At 45.4% G+C, this 25,662-nt stretch overlaps 1 protein-coding gene across 1 annotated transcript in view; it reads left to right on the forward strand.

Annotated features, from left to right (window-relative positions):
- Positions 1 to 25,662, forward strand: part of SSRP1 (structure specific recognition protein 1) — a 71,929-nt gene that overhangs the window by 17,420 nt on the left and 28,847 nt on the right. Inside the window, exons 5-7 of the mRNA XM_069752614.1 lie at positions 14,017 to 14,247; positions 23,044 to 23,147; positions 25,024 to 25,152. Coding sequence (XP_069608715.1) covers positions 14,017 to 14,247; positions 23,044 to 23,147; positions 25,024 to 25,152 — 464 coding nt within the window. The remainder of the gene's footprint in view (positions 1 to 14,016; positions 14,248 to 23,043; positions 23,148 to 25,023; positions 25,153 to 25,662) is intronic.

Here is a 25,662-nt window from a genome sequence, read left to right on the forward strand (position 1 = left end):
CCGGTGACCCGCCATCACGTGACGTGGGTTTCCGGACGGAAGAGTGAGTTAAATGCCGCTGTCAGCATTTGACAGCTGCATTTAACGGGTTAATAGCCATGGGTGGATCGCTATTCCACACGCAGCTATTCCGGGCACATGTCAGCTGTTCAAAGCAGCTGACGTGCCAGGAAAGATGTGGGTTTACCGCTGGAGCCCACATCAAAGGGAGGGAGTCTGACATTGGCGTACTATTACGCCCGATGTCGGAAAGGGATTAAAGATATAATTAAAAAAAAAAAAATTGGCACAAAACTTAAAGGGACACTGTCACCTGAATTTGGAGGGAACAATCTTCAGCCATGGAGGCGGGGTTTTTGGGTGTTTGATTCACCCTTACTTGCTGGCTGCATGCTGGCTGCAATATTGGATTGAAGTTCATTCTCTGTCCTCCATAGTACACGCCTGCGCAATGCAAGATTGCCTTGCGCAAGCGTGTACTACGGAGGACAGAGAATGAACTTCAAGCCAATATTGCAGCCAGCATGCAGCCAGCGTGTAAGGAAAGGGTGAATCAAAAACCCCAAAACCCCGCCTCCATGGCTGAAGATTGTTCCCTCCAAATTCAGGTGACAGTGTCCCTTTAAGACAAAGATAGTCAAAGCTGATGAGTGAATAGCATGATACAAATTGGATATTATAATAGAAATAGGATTAACCCCTTCCCGACCTGTGACGCCACGTAGGCATCATGAAAGTCGGTGCCAATCCGACCTGTGACGCCTATGTGGCGTCATGGCAGGATCGCGTTCCTGCAGATCGGGTGAGAGGGTTAACCGAAATTTCACCCGATCTGCAGGGACAGGGGGAGTGGTACTTGAGCCCCCATCCGTGGCTACGATTGCTCTGATTGGCTGTTGAAAGTGAAACAGTCAATCGTAATATTTAACCAATGAAAGCTGGTGAAATATTACAATCCAGCCATGGCCGATGCTGCAATATCATTGGCCATGGCTGGAGACTACGATCTGCCACCGATATCCTCCCTTCCTCCTGTCCGCTCCCCCCCCCCCCCCCGTGCTCCGATCCCACCCCCCCACACTTACCGACCTTCGGTGTCCGTCCGTCTTCTGCATGGGCGCTGCCATCTTCCAAAATGGCGGGCGCATGCGCAGTGCACTCGCCGAATCTGCCAGCCGGCAGATTCGTTCATTCATTTTGATCACTGTGATCATGTCACTGTGATCATGTCACTGTGATCATGTCACTGTGATCATGTCACTGTGATCATGTCACTGTGATCATGTCACTGTGATCATGTCACTGTGATCATGTCACTGTGATCATGTCACTGTGATCATGTCACTGTGATCATGTCACTGTGATCATGTCACTGTGATCAAAATAAAAAAAATAGTAAATAACACCCCCCCACTTTATCACCCCCATAGGTAGGGAAAATAATAAAATAAAGAAAATATATTTATTTTTATTTTTCCACTAGGGTTAGGGTTAGAACTAGGATTAGGGTTGCAATTAGGATTGCGGTTAGGGTTAGAATTAGGCTATGTGCACATGGTGCGGATTTGGCTGCGGATCCACAGCGGATTGGCCGCTGTGGATTCGTTGCCGTTTTCCATCACGTTTACAGTACCATGTAAGCCTATGGAAAACCAAATCTGCTGTGCCCATGGTGCGGAAAATACCGCTCTGTATTTTCCGCAGCATGTCAATTCTTTGTGCGGATTCCGCAGCGTTTTACACCTGTTCCTGTATAGGAATCCGCTGGTGAAATCCGCATTTTTCAACAACGGTGCGGACAAATCCGCGGACAAATCCGCACACAAATCCGCAACGTCGGCACATAGCCTTAGGGTTGGAATTAGAGTTAGGGTTGTGGTTAGGGGTGTGTTGGGGTTAGGGTTGTGGTTAGGGGTGTGTTGGGGTTAGGGTTGTGATTAGGGTTATGGCTAGAGTTGGGATTAGGGTTAGGGGTGTGTTGGGGTTAGTGTTGGAGTTAGATTTGAGGGCTTTCCACTGTTTAGGCACATCATGGGGTCTCCAAACGCGACATGGCGCCACCATTGATTCCAGCCAATTTTGCATTCAGAGTCAACTGGTACTCCCTCCCTTCCGAACCCCGAAGTGTGCCCAAACAGTGGTTTACCCCCACATATGGGGTACCAGCATACCAGAACAAACTGGACAACAACTTTTGGGGTCCAATTTCTCCTGTCACCCTTGTGAAAATAAAAAATTGCGGGCTAGAAAATAATTTTTGAGGAAAGAAAAATGATTTTTTTATTTTCACGGCTTTGCGTTATAAACTTGACAATGTTCACCACACATCTAGATAAGTTCCTTGGGAGGTCTAGTTTCCAAAATGGGGTCACTTGTGGGGGGGGGGGGGGGGGGGTTCTACTGTTTAGGCACATCAGGGGCTCTGCAGAGGCAACTTGACGCCCGCAGACCATTCCATCAAAGTCTGTATTTCAAAACATCACTACTTCCCTTCCGAGCCCCGATGTGTGCCCAAATAGTGGTTTACCCCCACATATGGGGTATCAGCATACTCAGGACAAACTGGAAAACAACTTTTGGTGTCCAATTTCTCCTGTTACCCATGTGAAAATAAAATATTGCGGGCTAAAAAATAATTTTTTTTTTTTTATTTTCACGGCTCTGCGTTATAAACTTCTGTAAAGCACTTTGGGGTTCAAAGTGCTTAGCACACATCTAGATAAGTTCCTTGGGGGGTTTAGTTTCCAAAATGGGGTCACTTGTGGGGGGTTTCTACTGTTTAGGCACATCAGGGGCTCTGCAAACGCAACATGACGCCCGCAGACCATTCCATCAAAGTCTGCATTTCAAAAGTCACTACTTCCCTTCCGAGCCCCGACGTGTGCCCAAACAGTGGTTTACCCCCACATATTGGGGTATCAGCGTACTCAGGACAAACTAGTCAACAACATTTGTGGTCCAATTTCTCCTAATACCCTTGGCAAAATAGGAAATTCCAGGCTAAAAAATCATTTTTGAGGAAAGAAAAATTATTTTTTATTTTCATGGCTCTGCGTTATAAACTTCTGTGAAGCACCTGGGGGTTTAAAGTGCTCAATATGCATCTATATAAGTTCCTTGGGGGGGGTCTAGTTTCCAAAATGGGGTCACTTGTGGGGGAGATCCAATGTTTAGGCACACAGGGGCTCTCCAAACGCGACATGGTGTCTGCTAAAGATTGGAGCCAACCTTTAATTCAAAAAGTCAAATGGCGCTCCTTCCCTTCCGAGCCCTGTCGTGCACCCAAACAGTGGTATCCCCCCCCCCCCACCCTCCGCCTATGGTGTATCGGCGTACTCCGGAGAAATTGAACCACAACTTTCGGGGTCCAGTCTCTCCTTTTACCCTTGGTAAAATAAAAAAATATGTTGCTAGAACATCATTTTTGTGACTAAAAAGTTAAATGTTCATTTTTTTCCTTCCATGTTGCTTCCGCTGCTCTGAAACATCTGAAGGGTTAATAAACTTCTTGAATGTGGTTTTGGGCACCTTGAGGGGTGTAGTTTTTAGAATGGTGTCACTTTTGGGTATTTTCAGCCATATAGACCCCTCAAACTGACTTCAAATGTGAGGTGGTCCCTAAAAAAAATGGTTTTGTAATTTTTGCTGTAAAAATGAGAAATCGCTGGTCAAATTTAAACCCGTATAACTTCCTAGCAAAAAAAAACTTTGGTTTCCAAAATTGTGCAGATGTAAAGTAAACATGTGGGTAATGTTATTTATTAACTATTTTGTGTCACATAACTCTCTGGTTTAACAGAATAAAAATTCAAAATTTGAAAATTGTGAAATTTTCAAAATTTTCACCAAATTTCCGTTTTTTTCACAAACGCAAAAATTATTGACCTAAATTTACCACTAACATGAAGCCCAATATGTCACGAAAAAACAATCTCAGAATCGCTACGATCCGTTGAAGCGTTCCTGAGTTACCTCATAAAGGGACACTGGTCAGAATTGCCAAAAATGGCCAGGTCATTAAGGTCAAAATAGGCTGGGTCATGAAGGGGGTTAAGCACTAAATGATAAATGCAAGAGATTAATATAATGGTATAACAAGATATTCAAAATGTAATCTCAGAATTAACCCCTTCATGACCCAGCCTATTTTGACCTTAAAGACCTTGCCGTTTTTTGCAATTCTGACCAGTGTCCCTTTATGAGGTAATAACTCAGGAACGCTTCAATGGATCCTAGCGGTTCTGAGATTGTTTTTTCGTGACATATTGGGCTTCATGTTAGTGGTAAATTTAGGTCAATAAATTCTGTGTTTATTTGTGATAAAAACGGAAATTTGGCGAAAATTTTGAAAATTTCGCAATTTTCACATTTTGAATTTTTATTCTGTTAAACCAGAGAGGTATGTGACACAAAATAGTTAATAAATAACATTTCCCACACGTCAACTTTACATCAGCACAATTTTGGAAACAAAATTTTTTTTTGCTAGGAAGTTATAAGGGTTAAAATTTGACCAGCGATTTCTAATTTTTACAACGAAATTTACAAAACCATTTTTTTTAGGGACCACCTCACATTTGAAGTCAGTTTGAGGGGTCTATATGGCTGAAAATACCCAAAAGTGACACCATTCTAAAAACTGCACCCCTCAAGGTACTCAAAACCACATTCCAGAAGTTTATTAACCCTTCAGGTGCTTCACAGCAGCAGAAGCAACATGGAAGGAAAAAATGAACATTTAACTTTTTAGTCACAAAAATGATTTTTCAGCAACAATTTTTGTATTTTCCCAATGGTAAAAGGAGAAACTGAACCACGAAAGTTGTTGTCCAATTTGTCCTGAGTACGCTGATACCTCATATGTGGGGGTAAACCACTGTTTGGGCGCACGGCAGGGCTTGGAAGGGAAGGAGCGCCATTTGACTTTTTGAATGAAAAATTGGCTGCACTCTTTAGCGGACACCATGTCAAGTTTGGAGAGCCCCCGTGTGCCTAAAAATTGGAGCTCCCCCACAAGTGACCCCATTTTGGAAACTAGACGCCCCAAGGAACTTATCTAGATGCATAGTGAGCCCTTTAAACCCCCAGGTGCTTCACAAATTGATCCGTAAAAATGAAAAAGTACTATTTTTTCACAAAAAAAATTCTTTTAGCCTCAATTTTTCCATTTTCACATGGACAACAGGATAAAATGGATCCTAAAATTTGTTTGGCAATTTCTCCTGAGCACACCGATACCTCACATGTGGGGGTAAACCACTGTTTGGGCACACGGCAGGGCTCAGAAGGGAAGGCGCGCCTTTTGACTTTTTGAATGGAAAATTAGCTCCATTTGTTAGCGGACACCATGTCGCATTTGGAGAGCCCCTGTGTGCCTATGCAATGGAGCTCCCCCACAAGTGACCCCATTTTGGAAACTAGACCCCCCAAGGAACTTATCTAGATGCATACTGAGCACTTTAAACCCCCAGGTGCTTCACAGAAGTTTATAATGCAGGGCCATGAAAATAAAAAATAATTTTTCTTTTCTCAAAAATGATTTTTTAGCCTGGAATTTCCTATTTTGCCAATGGTAATAGGAGAAATTGGACCACAAATGTTGTTGTCCAGTTTCTCCTGAGTACGCTGATACCCAATATGTGGGGGTAAACCACTGTTTAGGCACATGCTGGGGCTTGGAAGTGAAGTAGTGACGTTTTGAAATGCAGACTTTGATGGAATGCTCTGCGGGCGTCACGTTGCGTTTGCAGAGCCCCTGGTGTGCCTAAACAGTAGAAACCCCACACAAGTGACCCCATTTTGGAAACTAGACACCCAAAGGAACTTATCTAGATATGTGGTGAGCACTTTCAACCCCCAAGTGCTTCACAGACGTTTACAACGCAGAGCCGTGAAAATAAAAAATCATTTTTCTTTCCTCAAAAATGATGTTTTAGCAAGCAATTTTTTATTTTCTCAAGGGTATCAGGAGAAATTGGACCCCAGTAATTGTTGCGCAGTTTGTCCTGAGTATGCTGGTACCCCATATGTGGGGGTAAACCACTGTTTGGGCACACGTCGGGGCTCGGAAGTGAGGGAGCACCATTTGACTTTTTGAATACAAGATTGGCTGGAATCAATGGTGGCGCCATGTTGCGTTTGGAGACCCCCTGATGTGCCTAAACAGTGGAAACTCCTCAATTCTAACTCCAACACTAACCCCAACACACCCCTAACTCTAATCCCAACTGTAGCCGTAACCCTAATCACAACCCTAACCCCAACACACCCGTAACCCCAACACACCCCTAACCCTAACCACAACCCTAATTCCAACCCAACCCTAGCCCTAAGGCTATGTGCCCACGTTGCGGATTCGTATGAGATTTTTCAGCACCATTTTTGAAAAATCCACGGGTAAAAGGCACTGCGTTTTACTTGCGGATTTTCCGCGGATTTCCAGTGTTTTTGTCCGGATTTCACCTGCGGATTCCTATTGAGGAACAGGTGTAAAACGCTGCGGAATCCGCACAAAGAATTGACATGCTGCGGAAAATACCGCGCGGGAACGCTGCGTTGTATTTTCCGCACCATGGGCACAGCGGATTTGGCTTTCCATATGTTTACATGGTACTGCAAACCTGATGGAACTCTGCTGCGGATCCGCAGCGGCCAATCCGCACCGTGTGCACGTAGCCTAATTCTAAAGGTATGTGCACACGCTGCGGAAAACGCTGCGGATCCGCAGTAGTTTCCCATGAGTTTACAGTTATTATTATTATTATTATTATACATTTTTATAGCGCCATTTATTCCATGGCGCTTTACATGTGAATACGGGGCAAATATAGACAAATACATTAAACATGAGCAGATAACAAGGCACACGAGTACATAAGGAGGGAGGACCCTGCCCGCGAGGGCTCACAGTCTGCAGGGGGTGGGTGAGGATACACTAGGAGAGGGTAGGGCAGGTTGCGCGGCTGTTCAGTAGGTTGAGGATCACTGCAGGCTGTAGGCTTGTCGGAAGAGGTGGGTCTTCAGGTTCTTTTTGAAGGATTCTATGTTAGGCGAGAGTCTGATGTGTTGGGGTGAGAGTTCCAGAGTATGGGGGAAGTGTTGTGAATTCTGTGGCTGAGTTCACTTCTGTGGTCACAAGTGGTATTGCAGTCTCTGGGCTTCCTCCCTCAGGTGTTTTGGTGAGCTCGTTGGCTGCCTTGCTATTTAGCTCCACCTGAGTCTGTCTTCCTTGCTCCTTGTCAATGTTCCAGTGTTGGATCTGAGCTACTGCATCTTTCCTTGGGCCTGCTGCTCTGCTAGATAAGTGCTTCTAGTTTGTTTTCTGTTTTTTTCTGTCCAGCTTGCTATTGTCTTTTGCTGGAAGCTCTGAGAAGCAGAGGGGTGCACCGCCGTGCTGTTAGTTCGGCACGGTGGGTCTTTTTGCCCCTTTGCGTGGTTTTCGTTTTAGGGTTTTTTGTAGACTGCATAGTTCTCTTTGCTATCCTCGCTCTGTCTAGAATATCGGGCCTCACTTTGCTGAATCTATTTCATTCCTACGTTTGTCTTTTCATCTTGCTAACAGTCATTATATGTGGGGGGCTGCCTATTCCTTTGGGGTTTTTCTCTGAGGTAAGTCAGGCTTGTATTTCTATCTTCAGGCTAGTCAGCTCCTCAGGCAGTGCCGAGTTGCATAGGTAGTTGTTAGGCGCAATCCACTGCTGCTTATAGTTGTGTGAGGATAGATCAGGTACTGCAGTCTACAGAGATTCCACGTCTCAGAGCTCGTCCTATTGTTTTTGGTTATTGCCAGATCTCTGTATGTGCGCTGATTACTGCACGCTGTGTTGCCTGATTGCCAGCCATAACAGGGAAGCACGGGAGAAGTCTTGGATGCGGTTATGGGAAGAAGAGATGAGAGGGGAGTAGAGAAGGAGGTCTTGGGAGGATCGGAGGTCGCGTGTAGGTAGGTACCGGGAGACCATGTCACAGATGTATGGAGGAGACAGGTTGTGGATGGCTTTGTATGTCAGTGTGAGGGTTTTGAACTGGAGTCTCTGGGCGATAGGAAGCCAGTGAAGGGCTTGACACAGGGGAGAGGCTGGGGAATAGCGGGGGGACAGGTGGATTAGTCGGGCAGCAGAGTGTAGGATGGATTGGAGTGGTGCCAGAGTGCTAGAGGGGAGTCCAGAGAGTAGGAGGTTGCAGTAGTCGAGGCGGGAGATGATAAGGGCATGCACTAGCGTTTTTGCAGTGTTGCGGTCAAGGAAAGCACGGATCCGGGAAATATTTTTGAGTTTGAGACGACAGGAGGAGGCAAGGGCTTGGATATGTGGCTTGAAAGAGAGGGCAGAGTCGAGGATCACCCCGAGGCACCGGGCGTGTGGGACTGGGGATAGTGAGCAGCCATTGACATTGATGGATAGGTCTGGTGGAGGGGTAGAGTGAGATGGGGGAAAGATGATGAATTCTGTTTTGTCCATGTTCAGTTGTAGAAAGCGAGCAGAAAAGAAGGCTGAAATGGCAGACAGACAGTGCGGGATTTTGGTAAGCAAGGAGGAGAGGTCAGGTCCGGAGAGGTAGATCTGCGTGTCGTCAGCGTAGAGATGGTACTGCATACCGTGGGATTCTATGAGCTGTCCCAGGCCAAAAGTGTAGATGGAGAAGAGTAGGGGTCCTAGAACAGAGCCTTGAGGAACACCGACTGACAAGGGGCGAAGTGAGGAGGTGGTGTGGGGGAGGGAGACACTGAATGTTCGGTCTGTCAGATATGACGAGATCCAGGAAAGGGCCAAGTCTGTGATGCCAAGGGATGAGAGGATTTGTAGCAAAAGGGAGTGGTCTACAGTGTCAAAGGCAGAAGACAAGTCCAGGAGAAGGAGGACAGAGTAGTGTCGCTTGCTCCTGGCAGTTAGTAGGTCATTGGTGACTTTAGTTAGGGCAGTTTCAGTTGAGTGATGGGAACGGAAGCCTGATTGTAACCGATCAAAGAGGGAGCAGGAGGAGAAGTGGGAGGACAGTTCAAGATGGACATGTTGCTCCAGCAATTTGGAGGCATAAGGGAGAAGAGATATTGGGCGATAGCTAGACACAGAGGATGGGTCGAGGGAGGGCTTTTTGAGGATGGGTGTGATCTTGGCATGCTTGAAGGATGAGGGAAAGACACCTGTTGTGAGTGAGAGGTTGAAGAGGTGCGTTAGGGTTGGGATGAAGACCGTGGAAAGGTTAGGGATGAGGTGGGATGGGAGCGGGTCAAGCGTGCAGGTGGTGAGGTGTGATCTTGACAGGAGGGTGGAGAGCTGATCTTCTGTCATGGTGGAGAAGCTGGTTTTGGAGGAGCAGGGTTGAGCAGCTAAGAGGGGCAGTGGGCGCTGTGGGCCAAAGCTTTCTCTGATCGTATCGATCTTCTGTTTAAAGAAAGAGGCGAAGTCATCAGCAGAAATGAGGGGGGAGGGAGGAGGTGCGGGGGGACGGAGTAGAGAATTGAAAGTGTTGAAAAGCTGTTTAGGGTTGTGGGACAGGGAGGATATGAGGGATGAGAAGTAAGTTTGTTTTGCGGCAGTGAGCGCAGACTTGAAGCTGGCGAGGGACTGCTTGTATGCAGTGAAGTGGTCGGCAGAGTGGGATCGCTTCTATCTCCGCTCAGCAATCCTGGAAGCCCGTCTCAATTCTTTGGTCAGGCTGGTCAGCCAGGGCTGCCTGTTAATTGTACGAGTTTTACTATGCATGAGTGGTGTGGCCGAATCGAGTGTTGTTGTTATTGTGGTGTTATAAAAAGTGGCAGCAGCATCTGTGTCATGAAGGGAGGCTATGTCTGTGAGAGGGAGAAGGGACTCAGAGAGTGATTGTAAGTTGAGATGTTTGAGATTTCTGCGAGGGTGAGTGAGTTTGTGGAGTGGGGGTTGTACACTAGGAGAGGAGAGGGACGAGAATGTCAGTAGGTTGTGGTCAGACAGGGGGAGGGGTGTGTTAGTGAGGTTAGTAAGGGAGCAGAGGCGGGTGAAGATGAGGTCCAGCGTGTGGCCATCTTTGTGAGTGGCCTCAGAGGACCATTGAGTGAGGCCAAAGGAGGCAGTCAGTGATAAAAGTTTAGAGGTAGCTGAGGTGAAAGTGTCAATGGGGACATTGAAATCACCCATGATGATAGTGGGGATGTCAACAGAGAGGAAATGAAGTAGCCAGGTGGTGAAGTGGTCGAGAAAGGTGGAGATGGCTAGTTCTGGGGGGCGGTAGATGACAGCCAGCTGGAGGTTGGAGGGGGAATAGATGCGGACAGAGTGCACCTCAAACGAGGGAAGAGTAGTGGAGGGTGGTAGCGGGATTGGAGTAAAGGAGCAGGTGTCGGACAGGAGCAAGCCAACTCCTCCACCGCGTTTGTTGCTGGGGCGAGGGGTGTGAGAGAGGTGGAATCCGCCATAGGAGAGCGCAGCTGGAGAGGCCGAGTCAGAGGGGGTGAGCCAGGTTTCAGTGAGGCCGAGGAAGGAGAGTTTGTTGGTGATGAAGAGGTCATGGATAAATGGCAGTTTGTTGCAGATGGAGCGTGCGTTCCATAGTGCTCCAAGTAGGGGGAGCGGGGGAGTGGGGGCTGGATGAATGGGTATGAGGTTGTCGTGGTTGGGAAAACGTGCGGAGGATCGTGGCAGGGGGATAGAAACAAGTGTGGGGATGAATTGGGGAGGGCCGGGATTTGGGGATATGTCACCAGCAATGAGGAGTAACAGACAGATCATTAGAAGGTGGGAGCAGGATAGGACATGATGTGGCCGTGTGTGTCTGGATAAAAAGGATTGTATGTGGAGGAACAGTTCTGAGGGGAAGGTGAGATGGCTGGGGAGTATGGAGGAAGAAATGACTAGTTCCTTACCAGGAGGAGGGATTGCAGGAGATTGTAAGAAGGAAAGTAGTATGGGGGTGAAAGAGAAAAGAAACCGAAACATTGTAGTGGTTAGTAGTCTGTTACCTTCCAGTCAATTCCAGTCCAATTCAGTCTAATTCAGAATCATAATTAAAAAGATGTAATTTAAAAGATGGAAGTTAAAAGATGATTTGCAGCAGACTGAGTCTATAGCAGACTCCTGCATGTGAATATATCCCCAGTTAAGGGCAATCAGGTGTGAATGAGGGGGTGGCTGGGTATGGGAGACCAGATGTAGAGAGTTAAGCAAAGGTCATAAAGTGAGGGAGGGGTAAGACTGACCACTCAAAGAGATGCCAGGATCACACAATGAGAGACATGAAAACAGGTCGTGGAAACAAGCTCATAGGTGAGAAGGCATACTAAAAGGATTATATGTGCTGCACCAAGACACTCAGATCCAGGGGAAGCATAGAAAAGCCAGTGCAATATACAGAGATATTCTGGAGCCAGGGAGAGCTGGGTAAAGTCAGTGCATACCATGGAAAATCAATGCAGTATACAGAGATATTCTGGAGCCAGGGAAAGCTGGGTAAAGTCAGTGCATACCATGGAAAATCAATGCAGTATACAGAGATATTCTGGAGCCAGGGAGAGCTGGGTAAAGTCAGTGCATACCATGTAAAATCAATGCAGTATACAGAGATATTCTGGAGCCAGGGAGAGCTGGGTAAAGTCAGTGCATACCATGGAAAATCAATGCAGTATACAGAGATATTCTGGAGCCAGGGAGAGCTGGGTAAAGTCAGTGCATACCATGGAAAATCAATGCAGTATACAGAGATATTCTGGAGCCAGGGAGAGCTGGGTAAAGTCAGTGCATACCTGTGGGAAGAGGAGAACAGCTCGATTAGATGGTGCAGATGATGATAATATTGTAGTAGTGCTGAGTAGCCAAATGCATTCTAGAATTCAGTCTAATTCAGAATCATAATTAAAAAGATGTAATTTAAAAGATGGAAGTTAAAAGATGATTTGCAGCAGACTGAGTCTATAGCAGACTCCTGCATGTGAATATATCCCCAGTTCAATGCAAACCTATGGGAAACAAAAATCGCTGTACACATGCTGCAGAAAAACTGCACGGAAACGCAGCGGTTTACATTCCGCAGCATGTCACTTCTTTCTGCGGATTCCGCAGCGGTTTTACAACTGCTCAAATAGAAAATCGCTGTTGTAAAACCGCATTGAAATGCGCAGAAAAAACGCGGTAAATCCGCCATAATTCCGCAGCGATTTAGCACTGCGGATTTATCAAATCCGCAGCGGAAAAATCCGCAGAGGACCAGAATACGTGTGCACATACCGAAACCCTACCCCTAACCCTACCCCTAACCCTAACCCTAGTTCTTACCCCAACCTTAGTGGAAAAAAAAAATATATATTTTTTTTTATTGTCCCTACCTATGGGGGTGACAAAGGGGGGGGGGGTCATTTACTTTCTTTTTATTTTGATCACTGAGATATAACCAGTCTCAGTGATCAAAATTCACTCTGGAACGAATCTGCCGGCTGGCAGATTCGGCGGGCGCACTGCACATGCGCCCGCCATTTTGGAAGATAGCGGCGCCCAGGAAAGAAGACGGACGGTCCCCGGGAGGCCAGGTAAGTATAAGGGGGGGGGGGGGGAGATCAGGGCACGGGGGGGGGGGGGTTGTGGATCGGAACACGGGGGGGTGGATTGGAGCACGGAGTGGGGGATCGTTGTGCGGGCGGGTGGATCGGAGCACGGGGGGGGATCGGAGTGCGGGGGGGTTTGTTTGGAGCACGGGGGGAGCGGGCAGGAGGACGGGGGAGCGGAGCACAGGACCGAGGGGAGCGGACCACAGATCGGGGGGCAGGGGGGGGGCGATCGGAGGGGTGGGGTGGGTGCACATTAGTGTGTCCAGCCATGGCCGATGATATTGCAGCATCGGCCATGGCTGGATTGTAATATTTCACCATTTTTTTAGGTGAAATATTACAAATCGCTCTGATTGGCAGTTTCACTTTCAACAGCCAATCAGAGCGATCGTAGCCACGAGGGGGTGAAGCCACCCCCCCTGGGCTAAACTACCACTCCCCCTGTCCCTGCAGATCGGGTGAAATGGGAGTTAACCCTTTCACCCGATCTGCAGGGACGCGATCTTTCCATGACGCATATGCTGCGTCATGGGTCGGAATGGCACCGACTTTCATGACGCAGCGTATGCGTCAAAGGTCGGGAAGGGGTTAAACGGATACCAATTGGCATAAAACCATGTAAGTGGTAAGCAGACAATATGTCAAAATAAAAGTATCAAGAGGTAGAAAAAGCATAACTCCCATAAGAAATGTAAGTGCACAAGTGGAAAGGGCTCACAAGTCAATGAAAGAAACTCACCAGACACTCGTTTCGCACTTAGCTTTGTCATGGGGTTGTTTTACAAGGGGTTGTTTAGACATGTAACTATCTGTATGGACAATGACCATGGGTGATGTGATTTACTTCAGATCTGCACCTCTCCCAAGGAAGCTTTTGCTTGCAGGTTGTGTTATCTGCTAGTTTTGTATAAGTAATAAATACATTTATGATGAAGTTTTTAATGTGCTTTCTGACAATAAAATCCAACAAAGTCCAGCTCACCATGGTCGACATCCTTGGAGACTCGGAGCACGAAACCGATGTCATGGCGTGGAAGAATCAAGAAAATGATGAGGAATCCAGCTCAACGAGATCATGACTAGTCATGACTTAGTCATGACTAAGGGTGCTTGGTCACCAGAAGCGCGTTGATATCGCATTTTATTCTATGTAATTGCTGATGTTTTTATCCTCCACTGAACACATTTATTTTCCAAGTGAATAAAGAAATTTTTTTTTTCACTATCTTGTTGAGCTGGATTCCTCATCATTTTCTTGCTTTCTGAGAATCACCATGGCCAATACAATCCCCATTCTCATTCCACACGTGGTCTATACTCATCTGCTCTTTCAGAAGGTACCTGTGTTGTTACTACTTCAGTGGTTTGTAAATGATTCTAGTGCACATCTTTGGGAGGTTTTCTGCAACATCCTGTGTAGATCCTTTTGGGGTAACCATTTACCTAATGTCTGCTTGTTTGTTCTTGTTGTCATCTACTTGCATTTCTCCCTCTGCATTTAGGCTTTTGCTAAAAACGTCCTCTCCAAGGCAGACGTCATCCAGGCCACAGGCGACGCAGTCTGCATATTTCGGGAGTTGCAGTGCCTTACTCCCCGTGGTCGCTATGACATACGAATCTATCCATCCTTCCTCCACTTGCACGGAAAAACCTTTGATTATAAAATACCATACACAACTGTGCTCCGGCTTTTCTTATTGCCTCATAAGGACCAGCGTCAGATGTTCTTCGTGGTAAGTCTGTTTATACAGTTATGGCCGAAAGTGTTTGCACCGTCAAAATTATTCCAGAAAATTACTGCAATTACACGTTTTGTTATACTCATATTTATTTCCTTTGTGTAAATTGAAACAACACAAAGTAACAGAAGGATAAAAGGGCAAATTGCACATAATTTCACATAAAACCCCCAAAATGGACCAGACACCCGATGCTCCACCACAGTCTCCCAGCTTTCTGGACCGTGATTCGTGTATAAGCCGAGGAGGGGGTGTCTTCAGCACAAAAAAATGTGCTGAAAAACTCTGCTTATACACGAGTGTATACGGGATGCATATCCATTGGAATAAATACAAGTATTAAGTTGAGGGTGCCAACGATTTCTCCTGACCACTTTTGGAGTTTTGTGTGAAATTGTCAAATTTGCATTTTTTCCCGTCACCCATGGCAGCACACGAGAGAATAGGATCCTCCCCTATTACTGGACAGGACACCCCGAGCGCAAAATAAAAAAGAAACCCCCACTTCTTCTTTCAATGTGGTTTCCTGTCCTCTTGATGTAAGAGCCTTGAGCACATGGCTGGAACAGCAGCCATTAATCATGGAACACTATGTTGTATCCTATAGCAACCTCTAGTAAGAAAGGCAATGAGTACAGGGACCCAGTTAGGCTTAGAAATTCTAACTAGTCTGGGAGAATCTACATTTAATGATTCAGTATCTACCTATATTTGGCCTAGAGCTTTGTGGTTTGGTGGCTTGCAGCCTGGCAATTCTCGCTTGGGTGGTTTGGCTTAAGGTACCTTCACACATAACGATAACGATATCGTTGCTTTTTGTGACGTAGCAACGATATCGTTAAGGAAATCGTTATGTGTGACAGCGACCAACGATCAGGATCCTGCTGGGAGATCGTTGGTCGCTGAGGAAAGTCCAGAACTTTATTTCGTCGCTGGATCTCCCGCTGACATCGCTGGATCGGCGTGTGTGACGCCGATCCAGCGATGTCTTCACTGGTAACCAGGGTAAACATCGTGTTACTAAGCGCAGGGCCGCGCTTAGTAACCCAATGTTTACCATGTTTACCATGGTTACCAGCGTAAACGTTAAAAAAACAAGCACTACATACTTACCTTCAGCTGTCTGTCCCCGGTGCTCTGCTTCTCTGCACTCCTCCTGCATCCTGTGTCAGCGCCGGCCAGCCGGAAAGCACAGTGGTGACGTCACCGCTCTGCTTTCCGGCTGACCGGCGCTGACAGTTCAGAGGAAAGCAGAGCGCCGGAGGACAGACAGCTGAAGGTAAGTATGTAGTGTTTGTTTTTTTAACGTTTTACGCTGGTAACCATGGTAAACATCGGGTTACTAAGCGCGGCCCTGCGCTTAGTAACCCGATGTTTACCCTGGTTACCGGGGACCTCGGGATCGTTGGTCGCTGGAGAGCTGTCTGTGTGACAGCTCTCCAGCGACCAAACAGCGACGCTGCAGCGATCGACATCATTGTCAGTATCGCTGCAGCGTCGCTGAGTGTGAAGGTACCTTTAGTTGGCTAAAAGAGTCTGTCTTGTCAACAGATCCTGTGTTTAATAAAAAACAAAGTCTTGCATAGTGCTTGTGTATTGAATCACCGTGGCTCGGCTGGTGAGCCTCCGTGGCTCGGCTGGTGAGCCTCCGTGGCTCGGCTGGTGAGCCTCCGTGGCTCGGCTGGTGAGCCTCTGTGGCTCGGCTGTTTGATCTTGTTTCGTTTCTGGTGGTTGGTCTGCCACTTCAAATCTGGCCTTTTGTCTCATGGTTGACATGCCACCTCAGGTCTCATGTTTAGCCTAAACTAAGAATACCTATATAGAAAAGAAATACCATAAATAATATAATAACCTATGAATCTACTATATAATTGTCTAAGGGTCACTTTCGTCTATCCTTCTTTCTTTCTGTCACGGATATTCATTGGTCGCGGCCTCTGTCAGTCATGGAAATCCAAGTCGCTGATTGGTCGTGGCTGTTTTGCTACGACCAATCAGCGACGGGCACAGTCCGGAAGAAAATGGCCGCTCCTTCCTCTCCACAGTCAGCGCCCGCTCCGTACTCCCCTCCGGTCACAGCGCCCGCTCCGTACTCCCCTCCGGTCACAGTGCCCGCTCCGTACTCCCCTCCGGTCACAGCGCCCGCTCCGTACTCCCCTCCGGTCACAGCGCCCGCTCCGTACTCCCCTCCGGTCACAGCGCCTGCTCCGTACTCCCCTCCGGTCACAGCGCCCGCTCCGTACTCCTCCGGTCACAGCGCCCGCTTCGTACTCCCCTCCGATCAGCGTTGACCGCGGTGTAACGCACTCGGTTGACGCTGCTATTAACCCTGTGTGACCAACTTTATACTATTCATGCCGCCTATGCAGCATGAATAGTAAAAATATCTGTTAAAAATAATAAAAAAATAAAAAAGTTACATACTCATCTTCTGGGGCCTCCAGATTGAAGCGGCCGGTTACCGATGCTCCTCGCGACGCCCTGGTGACCGTTGCATGCAGTGCGGTCTCGCGAGATGATGACATGCGAGACCGCAATGCAATCTTCAGACCGGAGCGCGCGAGGAGCGTCTGTAACCGGCCGCTTCGATCCGGAGGCTCCAGAAGGTGAGTATGTAACTATTTTTTATTTTAATTCTTTTTTGTTTTGTTTTTTTAACACGTATATGGTGCATACTATGTGACTGGCCAATATACTATGTGACTGGCCAATATGCTATGTGACTGGCCAATATACTATGTGACTGGCCAATATACTATGTGACTGGCCAATATACTACGTGGCTCTGTGCTGTATACTACGTGGCTCTGTGCTGTATACTACGTGGCTCTGTGCTGTATACTACGTGGCTCTGTGCTGTATACTACGTGGCTCTGTGCTGTATACTACGTGGCTCTGTGCTGTATACTATGTGGCTCTGTGCTGTATACTACGTGGCTCTGTGCTGTATACTACGTGGCTCTGTGCTGTATACTACGTGGCTCTGTGCTGTATACTACGTGGCTCTGTGCTGTATACTACGTGGCTCTGTGCTGTATACTACGTGGCTCTGTGCTGTATACTACGTGGCTCTGTGCTGTATACTACGTGGCTCTGTGCTGTATACTACGTGGCTCTGTGCTGTATACTACGTGGCTCTGTGCTGTATACTACGTGGCTCTGTGCTGTATACTACGTGGCTCTGTGCTGTATACTACGTGGCTCTGTGCTGTATACTACGTGGCTCTGTGCTGTATACTACGTGGCTCTGTGCTGTATACTACGTGTCTGGACAATGTACTGCGTGGGCTGTGCTATACACTATACATACATATTATAGAATACCCGATGCGTTAGAATCGGGCCACCATCTAGTACCATATAAATGCCAACCGAAACAAAAATGTATTCAGAGAAGGTAAATATAATGTAATAACTTTATTAATATATAATAAAAAAATGATAAAAACGTGGTTATACAACAAAAGATTAAAAAACTAAATTAAAACGGTATATGTGTGAGGGGAGCAGGGTATGCCAGGTGAATTGGCAAAAATGAAAAAAATCAATATGCAATAATACGAATTACGCTATGTGGACAGGAAATTCACTGAGTTGCTGCACAATAAAGGATAATACCATAGTGCATTAAGTAATGAGAGTGCATAGTGCAGTCATCTTCATTATACTAATAAGAATACCCAAGTGTGGTGTGAGGGGGCAGTGGTATGCCATTTGGGTTGGTATTGATGTTATGTTGTATTGATGCAATATCTATCCATATGATCAATACTCATTGTGGCTTCTGGCTATTCAGATTTTAACTTACTTAATCTCTTCATACACCATATATTTTCCACTTGGATATTATTAGTATAATGAAGATATTATCTGTACGAGGTATAATGAAGATGACTGCACTATGCACTTTTTTCATTACTTAATGCACTATGGTATTATTATCCTGTATTGTACAGCAGCCCAACGGTGAATTATTGCACCTTGATTTTTTTTCTTTTTTGTCAATTCATCTAGCATACACTGCCCCCCTCATACATATACGGTTTTAATTTCATGTTTTCATCTTTTGTTGTGTAATCATGTGTTTATCATGGTTTTTGATTACATATTAATAAAGCTATTACATTATGTTTACCTTCTCTGAATACATTTTTTGGTTGGCTCATGTTTAGCCTGCCTGAAGGTTTTCGGGTCGCTTCATAGTTGTGGAAGACATCCTACAAAGAAAATACGGAGTATCAAAGAACCCAGACGTAACAAACTAAATAAAATATAACAAATTTTATTAAATAACCTTGTAAAGAACAATAATGACAAACATAACATACAAGGGACACGTCTAGCACATGTACGGCAGACAGCAGCCACTGCAAATAACACCATGGGTATCGAAACACGACCCCCCGAGGAAGCCCACGCGAAACGCGCGTCGGGGCCGCCGGACACACACTGGCACCACACTCTTTCGGGTAAGATGGGCAAAATAGTGATGATCGTTACATTTACCGATCTTAGGTGTGATTCGTATTAAGGTCTTGCGGTGAGAGGAGGTATATATTAGTCCTCTAAGAGCACTATGCACTTTATTTTGATATTTATCATGGATTAGCATGCCTCCTTTACACTGTCTATAGTTCCTGCCCTTTCGATACCCATGGTGTTATTTGCAGTGGCTGCTGTCTGCCGTACATGTGCTAGACGTGTCCCTTGTATGTTATGTTTGTCATTATTGTTCTTTACAAGGTTATTTAATAAAATTTGTTATATTTTATTTAGTTTGTTACGTCTGGGTTCTTTGATACTCCGTATTTTCTTTGTAGGATGTATTGTATAGTGGAGTAGTTCCCTGTCATTTTGTATGTCCAGTATAGGGTGTTTCCCTAAAAATAGGCTGTATTGACATGCATCAGTGGCATTTATATATAGTTGTGGAAGAGCCTGACACGTTAGGATTTTCCTCGGCTGTCCGCCTCACAGTGGGACTTGATGGGACCTTCGGTGGAGTATGACTCAGTGGTGTGCACAGTGCGGGTGCTTTGGCTTTTGCCTGGTTACAGAGAGGGCTGTGGAGTCGGTAAGCCACAGTTGCAACTCCGACTCCTGGATTTTATCAGGTTCCGACTCCGGCTCCTTCATAAATGGCCAATTCGTAACAATAAATTTACTGTTGTCAAATATTAACATCGTGATTATTCAGTTTCTCACCATCATATAAGTAATCAGACCACTTAGAGCAAAAACTATATTTATTAGAATATAGCAAATAACTTTTATAAACTTTTCTAAACTCTTGTAAGTAAATATGCAATAAACACTGTTATGCAGTTAATAAGAAATCTATAAATTTGTCCTCAGAAAAAGCATTGCCTCTGTCAGATCCTCCTTCATGGATGCCCTCAAATCCGATCAAATTATTTTGAGAGCAGAGAACAATCTCTCTACACTAACTTGGGTTGGTGGCAAAGCAGTAACCACTCGGGCAACATCTCTGACAATGTCAGGATACAGAGGAATCGCTTGTTGCACTGTCATTTTTGATGAATGGTCAAATTTCTCAATTTCTTTTAGTGCACATGAAAAATTCTGCTGAAATGTACTGGCTGTGTTTTTCAGTTTCATACATTGTAAGTAGCGGGGTTGGGGCAGCATGAGGTTAACCAAGTATAAGATTAGATAAGGGCAGTGGAGAACAGTGACACACAAGAAGTAAAGGTACCGTCACACTAAGCGACGCTGCAGCGATACCGACAACGATGTCGATCGCTGCAGCGTCGCTGTTTGGTCGCTGGAGAGCTGTCACACAGACAGCTCTCCAGCGACCAACGATCCTCAAGTCCCTGGGTAACCAGGGTAAACATCGGGTTACTAAGCGCAGGGCCGCGCTTAGTAACCCGATGTTTACCCTGGTTACCGTTTTAAATGTGAAAAAACAAACACTACATACTTACATTCCCGGTGTCTGGTCAGGTCCCTCGCCTTCAGCTTCCCACACTGACTGAGCGCCGGCCGTAAAGTACAGCGGTGACGTCACCGCTGTGCTTTGCTTTACGGCTGGCCGGCGCTCACCAGTCAGTGCTGGAAGCTGAAGGCGAGGGACCTGACCAGACACCGGGAATGTAAGTATGTAGTGTTTGTTTTTTTACATTTACAACGGTAACCAGGGTAAACATCGGGTTACTAAGCGTGGCCCTGCGCTTAGTAACCCGATGTTTACCCTGGTTACTAGTGACGACATCGCTGAATCAGCGTCACACACGCCAATTCAGCGATGTCAGCGGGAGATCCAGCGACAAAATAAAGTGCTGGACTTTCCCCAGCGACCAACGATCTCCCAGCAGGGGCCTGATCGTTGGTCGCTGTCACACATAACGATTTAGTTAACGATATCGTTGCTACGTCACAAAAAGCAACGATATCTTTAACGATATCGTTCAGTGTGACGGTACCTTAAGAAATGTCTCTATCTCTAGCAGAACTGCTTATCACTGTTGTTCATAGTTTGATGGAACATATATATTTGAGTAACATTTATAAAATTCATATGAAAGTTCAATTATGAAATATGAATACGTTTTTTTTAAAGCTGGAGTCGGTACATTTCTATCGACTCCGACTCCAACCAAAACTAACTCCGACTCCACAGCCCTGGCGTGTGCATGTGTTTAGATGCATTTTGGCATGCATTTGTGTTTTTTTTTCATGCGCATGGTGGAGTTGGTGGCATCATTTCCCAGATATACGCAGTCTAAAGTACGCATGCGTATCGAACGCATGCATATGCAGCTCCTTGCGTACCAGTGCTTTACCATAGACAGTAATGCGTTTTTTGACGCAATCATGCGCATGATTGCGCAATATGTGACGCCTCAAAAAATGCAACATCTTGCATTCGCCGGAAACCGCAAAACGACGCATGTGTACTGATCCCTGCGTACACCATGTTAAAGATATGTACGCATGACGCATGTGGATCATACACTGCGCACAGAAACACTAATGTGAACCCGGCCTAAGATAACCAACCATACATAAAATTGAAGTCTGTAAATATAGACCCTATCTGTAAAAGGAAATAGTTGAAAAAAGTAAAATAATTATTTTTTTTTACTCTTATTAATGCTTTTTTTTTTTTTTTTTGGAGCTCCAAATCGATTACCTATCTTGATGGAATATCTAAAACGAACTTTATTCCTGAATCGCCCTTTGTTGAACTAAAATATTCTGGGGATCTTTCTTCAGGTGTAAGATCCTAAACGGGTGTTAATCTAATAATCTTTATTTTTATATAGCGCTAACATATTCCGCAGCGCTTTACAGTTTTTGCACACATTATCATCGCTGTCCCCGATGGGGCTCACAATCTAAATTCCCTATCAGTATGTCTTTTGGAATGTGGGAGGAAACCGGAGAACCCGGCGGAAACCCACGCAAACACGGAGAGTACATACAAACTCCTTGCATATGTTGTCCTTGGTGGGATTAGAAACCCAGGACTTCAGCGCTACAAGGCTACAGTGCTAACCACTGAGCCACCGTGCTGCCCCATGGTGTTCCCTCCATATTAGAGGATTCCCTAGTTATCGTCTCTTGTATTGTGCTGTCATGGATGGATGAGGGTAAAAATAATTACACGTAATTTGATTTTCTTGAAACCCATGACCGCACCCTAATTTTCCCTCCCTTTGGTGGTTCTCAATCTTCTCTTCTCACAAAGAATGGGCTTGAGTGAATGTATAAATAACAATAATGATGTAATATTGGGTGACTCTTACTTGACTCTTGGAAACCACATTGGAGGAAGAGGTGGGGAGTTGCGTTTTTATTTTGTGCTGGGGCTTCCTGTCCAGTAATGGGGGCGGATTCTACTCTATCATGGGTGCTGTCATGGGTATCAGGAAAATCAAATTACCGCTAAGTAATTATCATTTCTCCTCTTATTTTGTGTGTGTGTGTGTGTTGTTCCAGTACACACACAGGAAATAAACAGGTGATGAGCGAGTATACTCGTTGCTCAGGTTTTTCCAAGCACGCTCAGGTGATTTCTGAGTATTTGTTAGTGCTCGGAGATTTAGTTTTTGTTGACGCAGCTGCAGGATTTGTGGCTGCTAGACAGCTTGAATATATGTGGAGATTGCCTGTTTGTTGGGGAATCCCCCCATGTATTCAGGCTGTCTAGCAGCTGCGGGGACTCAAACATAATCTCCGAGCACACTCAAATACTCGGAGACCACCTGAGCATGCTCGGAGAAACTCGAGTATCGAGCACACTCGCTCATCACTAAAATGTGTATAGCAAAATGTGTAGTTGCAATGATTTTCTGAGAGAAATACTTATTTTTCTATAACAATTTCAAGGGTACCAACAACAATGTAAGAATGTTAAGTGCGATTAATGGCTTCTCTTGCATCTATGGCCCCTGATGTTTAGTTTTAAAGTCTTGTGCCCTATAAGGAACCGCCTTGGCCGGTAGAAAGTAACATAACATAGTAACATAACATAGTTAGTAAGGCCGAAAAAAGACATTTGTCCATCCAGTTGAGCCTATATTCCATCATAATAAATCCCCAGATCTACGTCCTTCTACAGAACCTAATAATTGTATGATACAATATTGTTCTGCTCCAGGAAGACATCCAGGCCTCTCTTGAACCCCTCGACTGAGTGTCTCTGGGTAGCAGGCTCATGTGCCTGCATTGTTATACTGTGGGCAGGTGTACCCAGTGTCTATTCTCTAGCAGCATGATGGAAATGAAAACCAGATTCATAGAGCAGGTTGTGCTTTGTTACAGATAAGCTTGGATCCTCCAATCAAACAGGGACAGACGCGATATCATTTCTTAATCTTGTTATTCTCAAAAGATGAGGACATCACTTTGACACTCAACATGAGCGAGTAAGTTATAGTTACATTGTATAGTTCTGTAATATAAAATGTGTATTATCAAGAACAACATACACTGTTCACACATGCAGAACCTTCCAGTTCTTTAAAGCGAACCTGTCAGCAGGATTTTGCTAATTAAACTACAGACACTGTCAGGTTGGCAGTGTTAAACTGATTACAATTATACCTGGGGTGAAGAAATCTGTCTTGTGTAATCCGTCTTAGAAGTTTTCACTTAATGAGATGCCCCTGCTCCGAGGCGGGACAGTGGGCAGGGTCTTATCTTCCTGCTCTAAGCCAGGGATACCAAGGTAAGACCTGCCTACAGGCTGCTACGAAGCACGAACATGTTCCTCATCATAGAGACTCTGTGCTTTCCTTGGTATCTCTGGCTTAGAGCAGGAAGATAAGTCTCTGCCCACAATCCCATCTCAGAACACGGGCATATCATTAACTGAAAAGTTCTAACACTGATTACACAAGAACCACAAGACTGATTTCTTCACCTGAGGTATCCTTTTACTCAATAGAACTGCGGCAAGATGAAAAGGTCTGTAGTTTACTTAGCAGAATCCTGCTGACAGGTTCGCTTTAAAGGGAACCTGTCAGCAGGATTGTGCACAGTAACCTACAGAGTCATGTTGATGCCTTTATACTGGTTAAAATGATGCGTTTGTTGATGAAATATGTCTTGTGGTTGTTTAATCTTTATTTTCAATTTTGAGTTAATGATATGCTTGTGCTCTGGGGTGCCCTGTGGGGGGTCTTTGTGTGGTGCTCTGATTAGGTATTCATAATGCAGACTGCTGAGAGGTCACTGAGCCCTCACTGACCTGCCCCCTAGTTTACATAATGAATATATGTACATACTGAAAAAAGAATAACCACCTGCAGGCAGTTACTAGCCTTGGCACCTGCAAAATAATCAGCATAATCGCATGTGTACTGTGTTAATATTAAATATGCTTGAGGTTATGCTGATAGTATAAAAAAAAAATCCATTTGGAAATGACGTCCGTGTGTTAAAGGGAACCTGTCACCTGATTTTGGCGGGACAGGTTTGCGGTCATATGGGCGGGGTTTTCAGGTGTTTGATTCACCCTTTACTTACCCGCTGGCTGCATGCTGGCCGCAATATTGGGTTGAAGTTCATGCAAAGTCGAAAAGCCTTAGTGCGCATGCGCCGGTGCACTATGTCCCAGAAGTATTTTGCTGTGTTCCGGGACATAGTGTGCCGGCACATGCGCACTAAGGCTTTTCAGTTTTGCCTGCAGTTAGGCAAAGCAAACTGCGCGTGCGCAAGGCAAGATTGCCTTGCGCAGGCGTGTACTTCAGAGGACACAGCATGAACTTCAACCCAATAATGCGGCCAGCATGCAGCCAGCGGGTAAGTAAAGGGTGCATCAAACACCCGAAAACCCCGCCCATATGACCGCAAACCTGTCCCACCAAATTCAGGTGACAGGTTCCCTTTAACAGCTATCGGTGTATATAGAGGTGATATAATAGCTGCGGTTGGCTCAAAATCGCCAATGCAAGTCTGACATTACTCTATCATGCTATGTACAGTCCGTAGGCTTTCCTTGATTAACAATGCAAATTTAGTTATAAAGACCTGAAAAACCCTGCTGACATGGGGACCAAAGACTGATGACACGAATACCATTTTTTGTGTTTTAAAAAAAACAACTCGTTAACATCTGAATGAGACGTAAGGGTTAGAGAGTGGAGGAGGATTTATCACATGTAGGTACATTTGCTCTGGATTTGCCATTGTAGCTGCACATGTTCTGGTGGGATGGCATTTTCCTCTGTTTCCTCCGTCTTTTTGGTGATATAGCTCTTGCACTGATTTTTATTTATTTTTTTAAAATTTTCTCCTTAGAGAAGAAGTTGAAAAGCGATTTGAAGGAAAGTTGAAGAAGAATATGTCGGGGTGTTTGTACGAGATGGTTAGTCGCGTGATGAAGGCTCTTGTAAACCGCAAAATCACAGTACCAGGAAACTTCCAAGGGTGAGACTAGGAAATGTATGTGCTGCTGTAATCTTAAGTTAGGGAAGACACTAACCTCACGTTTACGGGGGGGACTGGATTTGGTATATCCATTTTAGATGTGGCAGTTTGACAGTTTTTCACTGCAGGTTTTGATTTTAGTAATATCTGCAACACCTTGCCAATATTACTATACAACTCATTCCGTGGCTAGTTTCCCCTTAAAAAGTTCTTCTTATTTCCATAAATGAGTTATTGTGCTTGTAAATGGAAGCAGTTCTGCATTTTACTGTATATAAAACTTTTCAGCTGTTTTTAAGATGTTAACACTTTTATATTGTTCACGGGTCTTTGTTTTTGGAGACCGACCACCACAGCTAGAGAGCAGAACATGCCCAGTGTATAGAAGCGCTTTTCTGTTGAGCTAGTAAGCACTGTTTTCAAGCTGGCCAGGATCGCTGGAGTGAGCGGTCGCCTCCTAATCCTGGCCAGGTTCGTTGCAGCAGTATTTACAAGCTAAACAGAAGCGAA

This window comes from Ranitomeya imitator, chromosome 2 (genome assembly GCF_032444005.1).
Source record: "Ranitomeya imitator isolate aRanImi1 chromosome 2, aRanImi1.pri, whole genome shotgun sequence".
Classification (NCBI taxonomy): domain Eukaryota; kingdom Metazoa; phylum Chordata; class Amphibia; order Anura; family Dendrobatidae; genus Ranitomeya; species Ranitomeya imitator.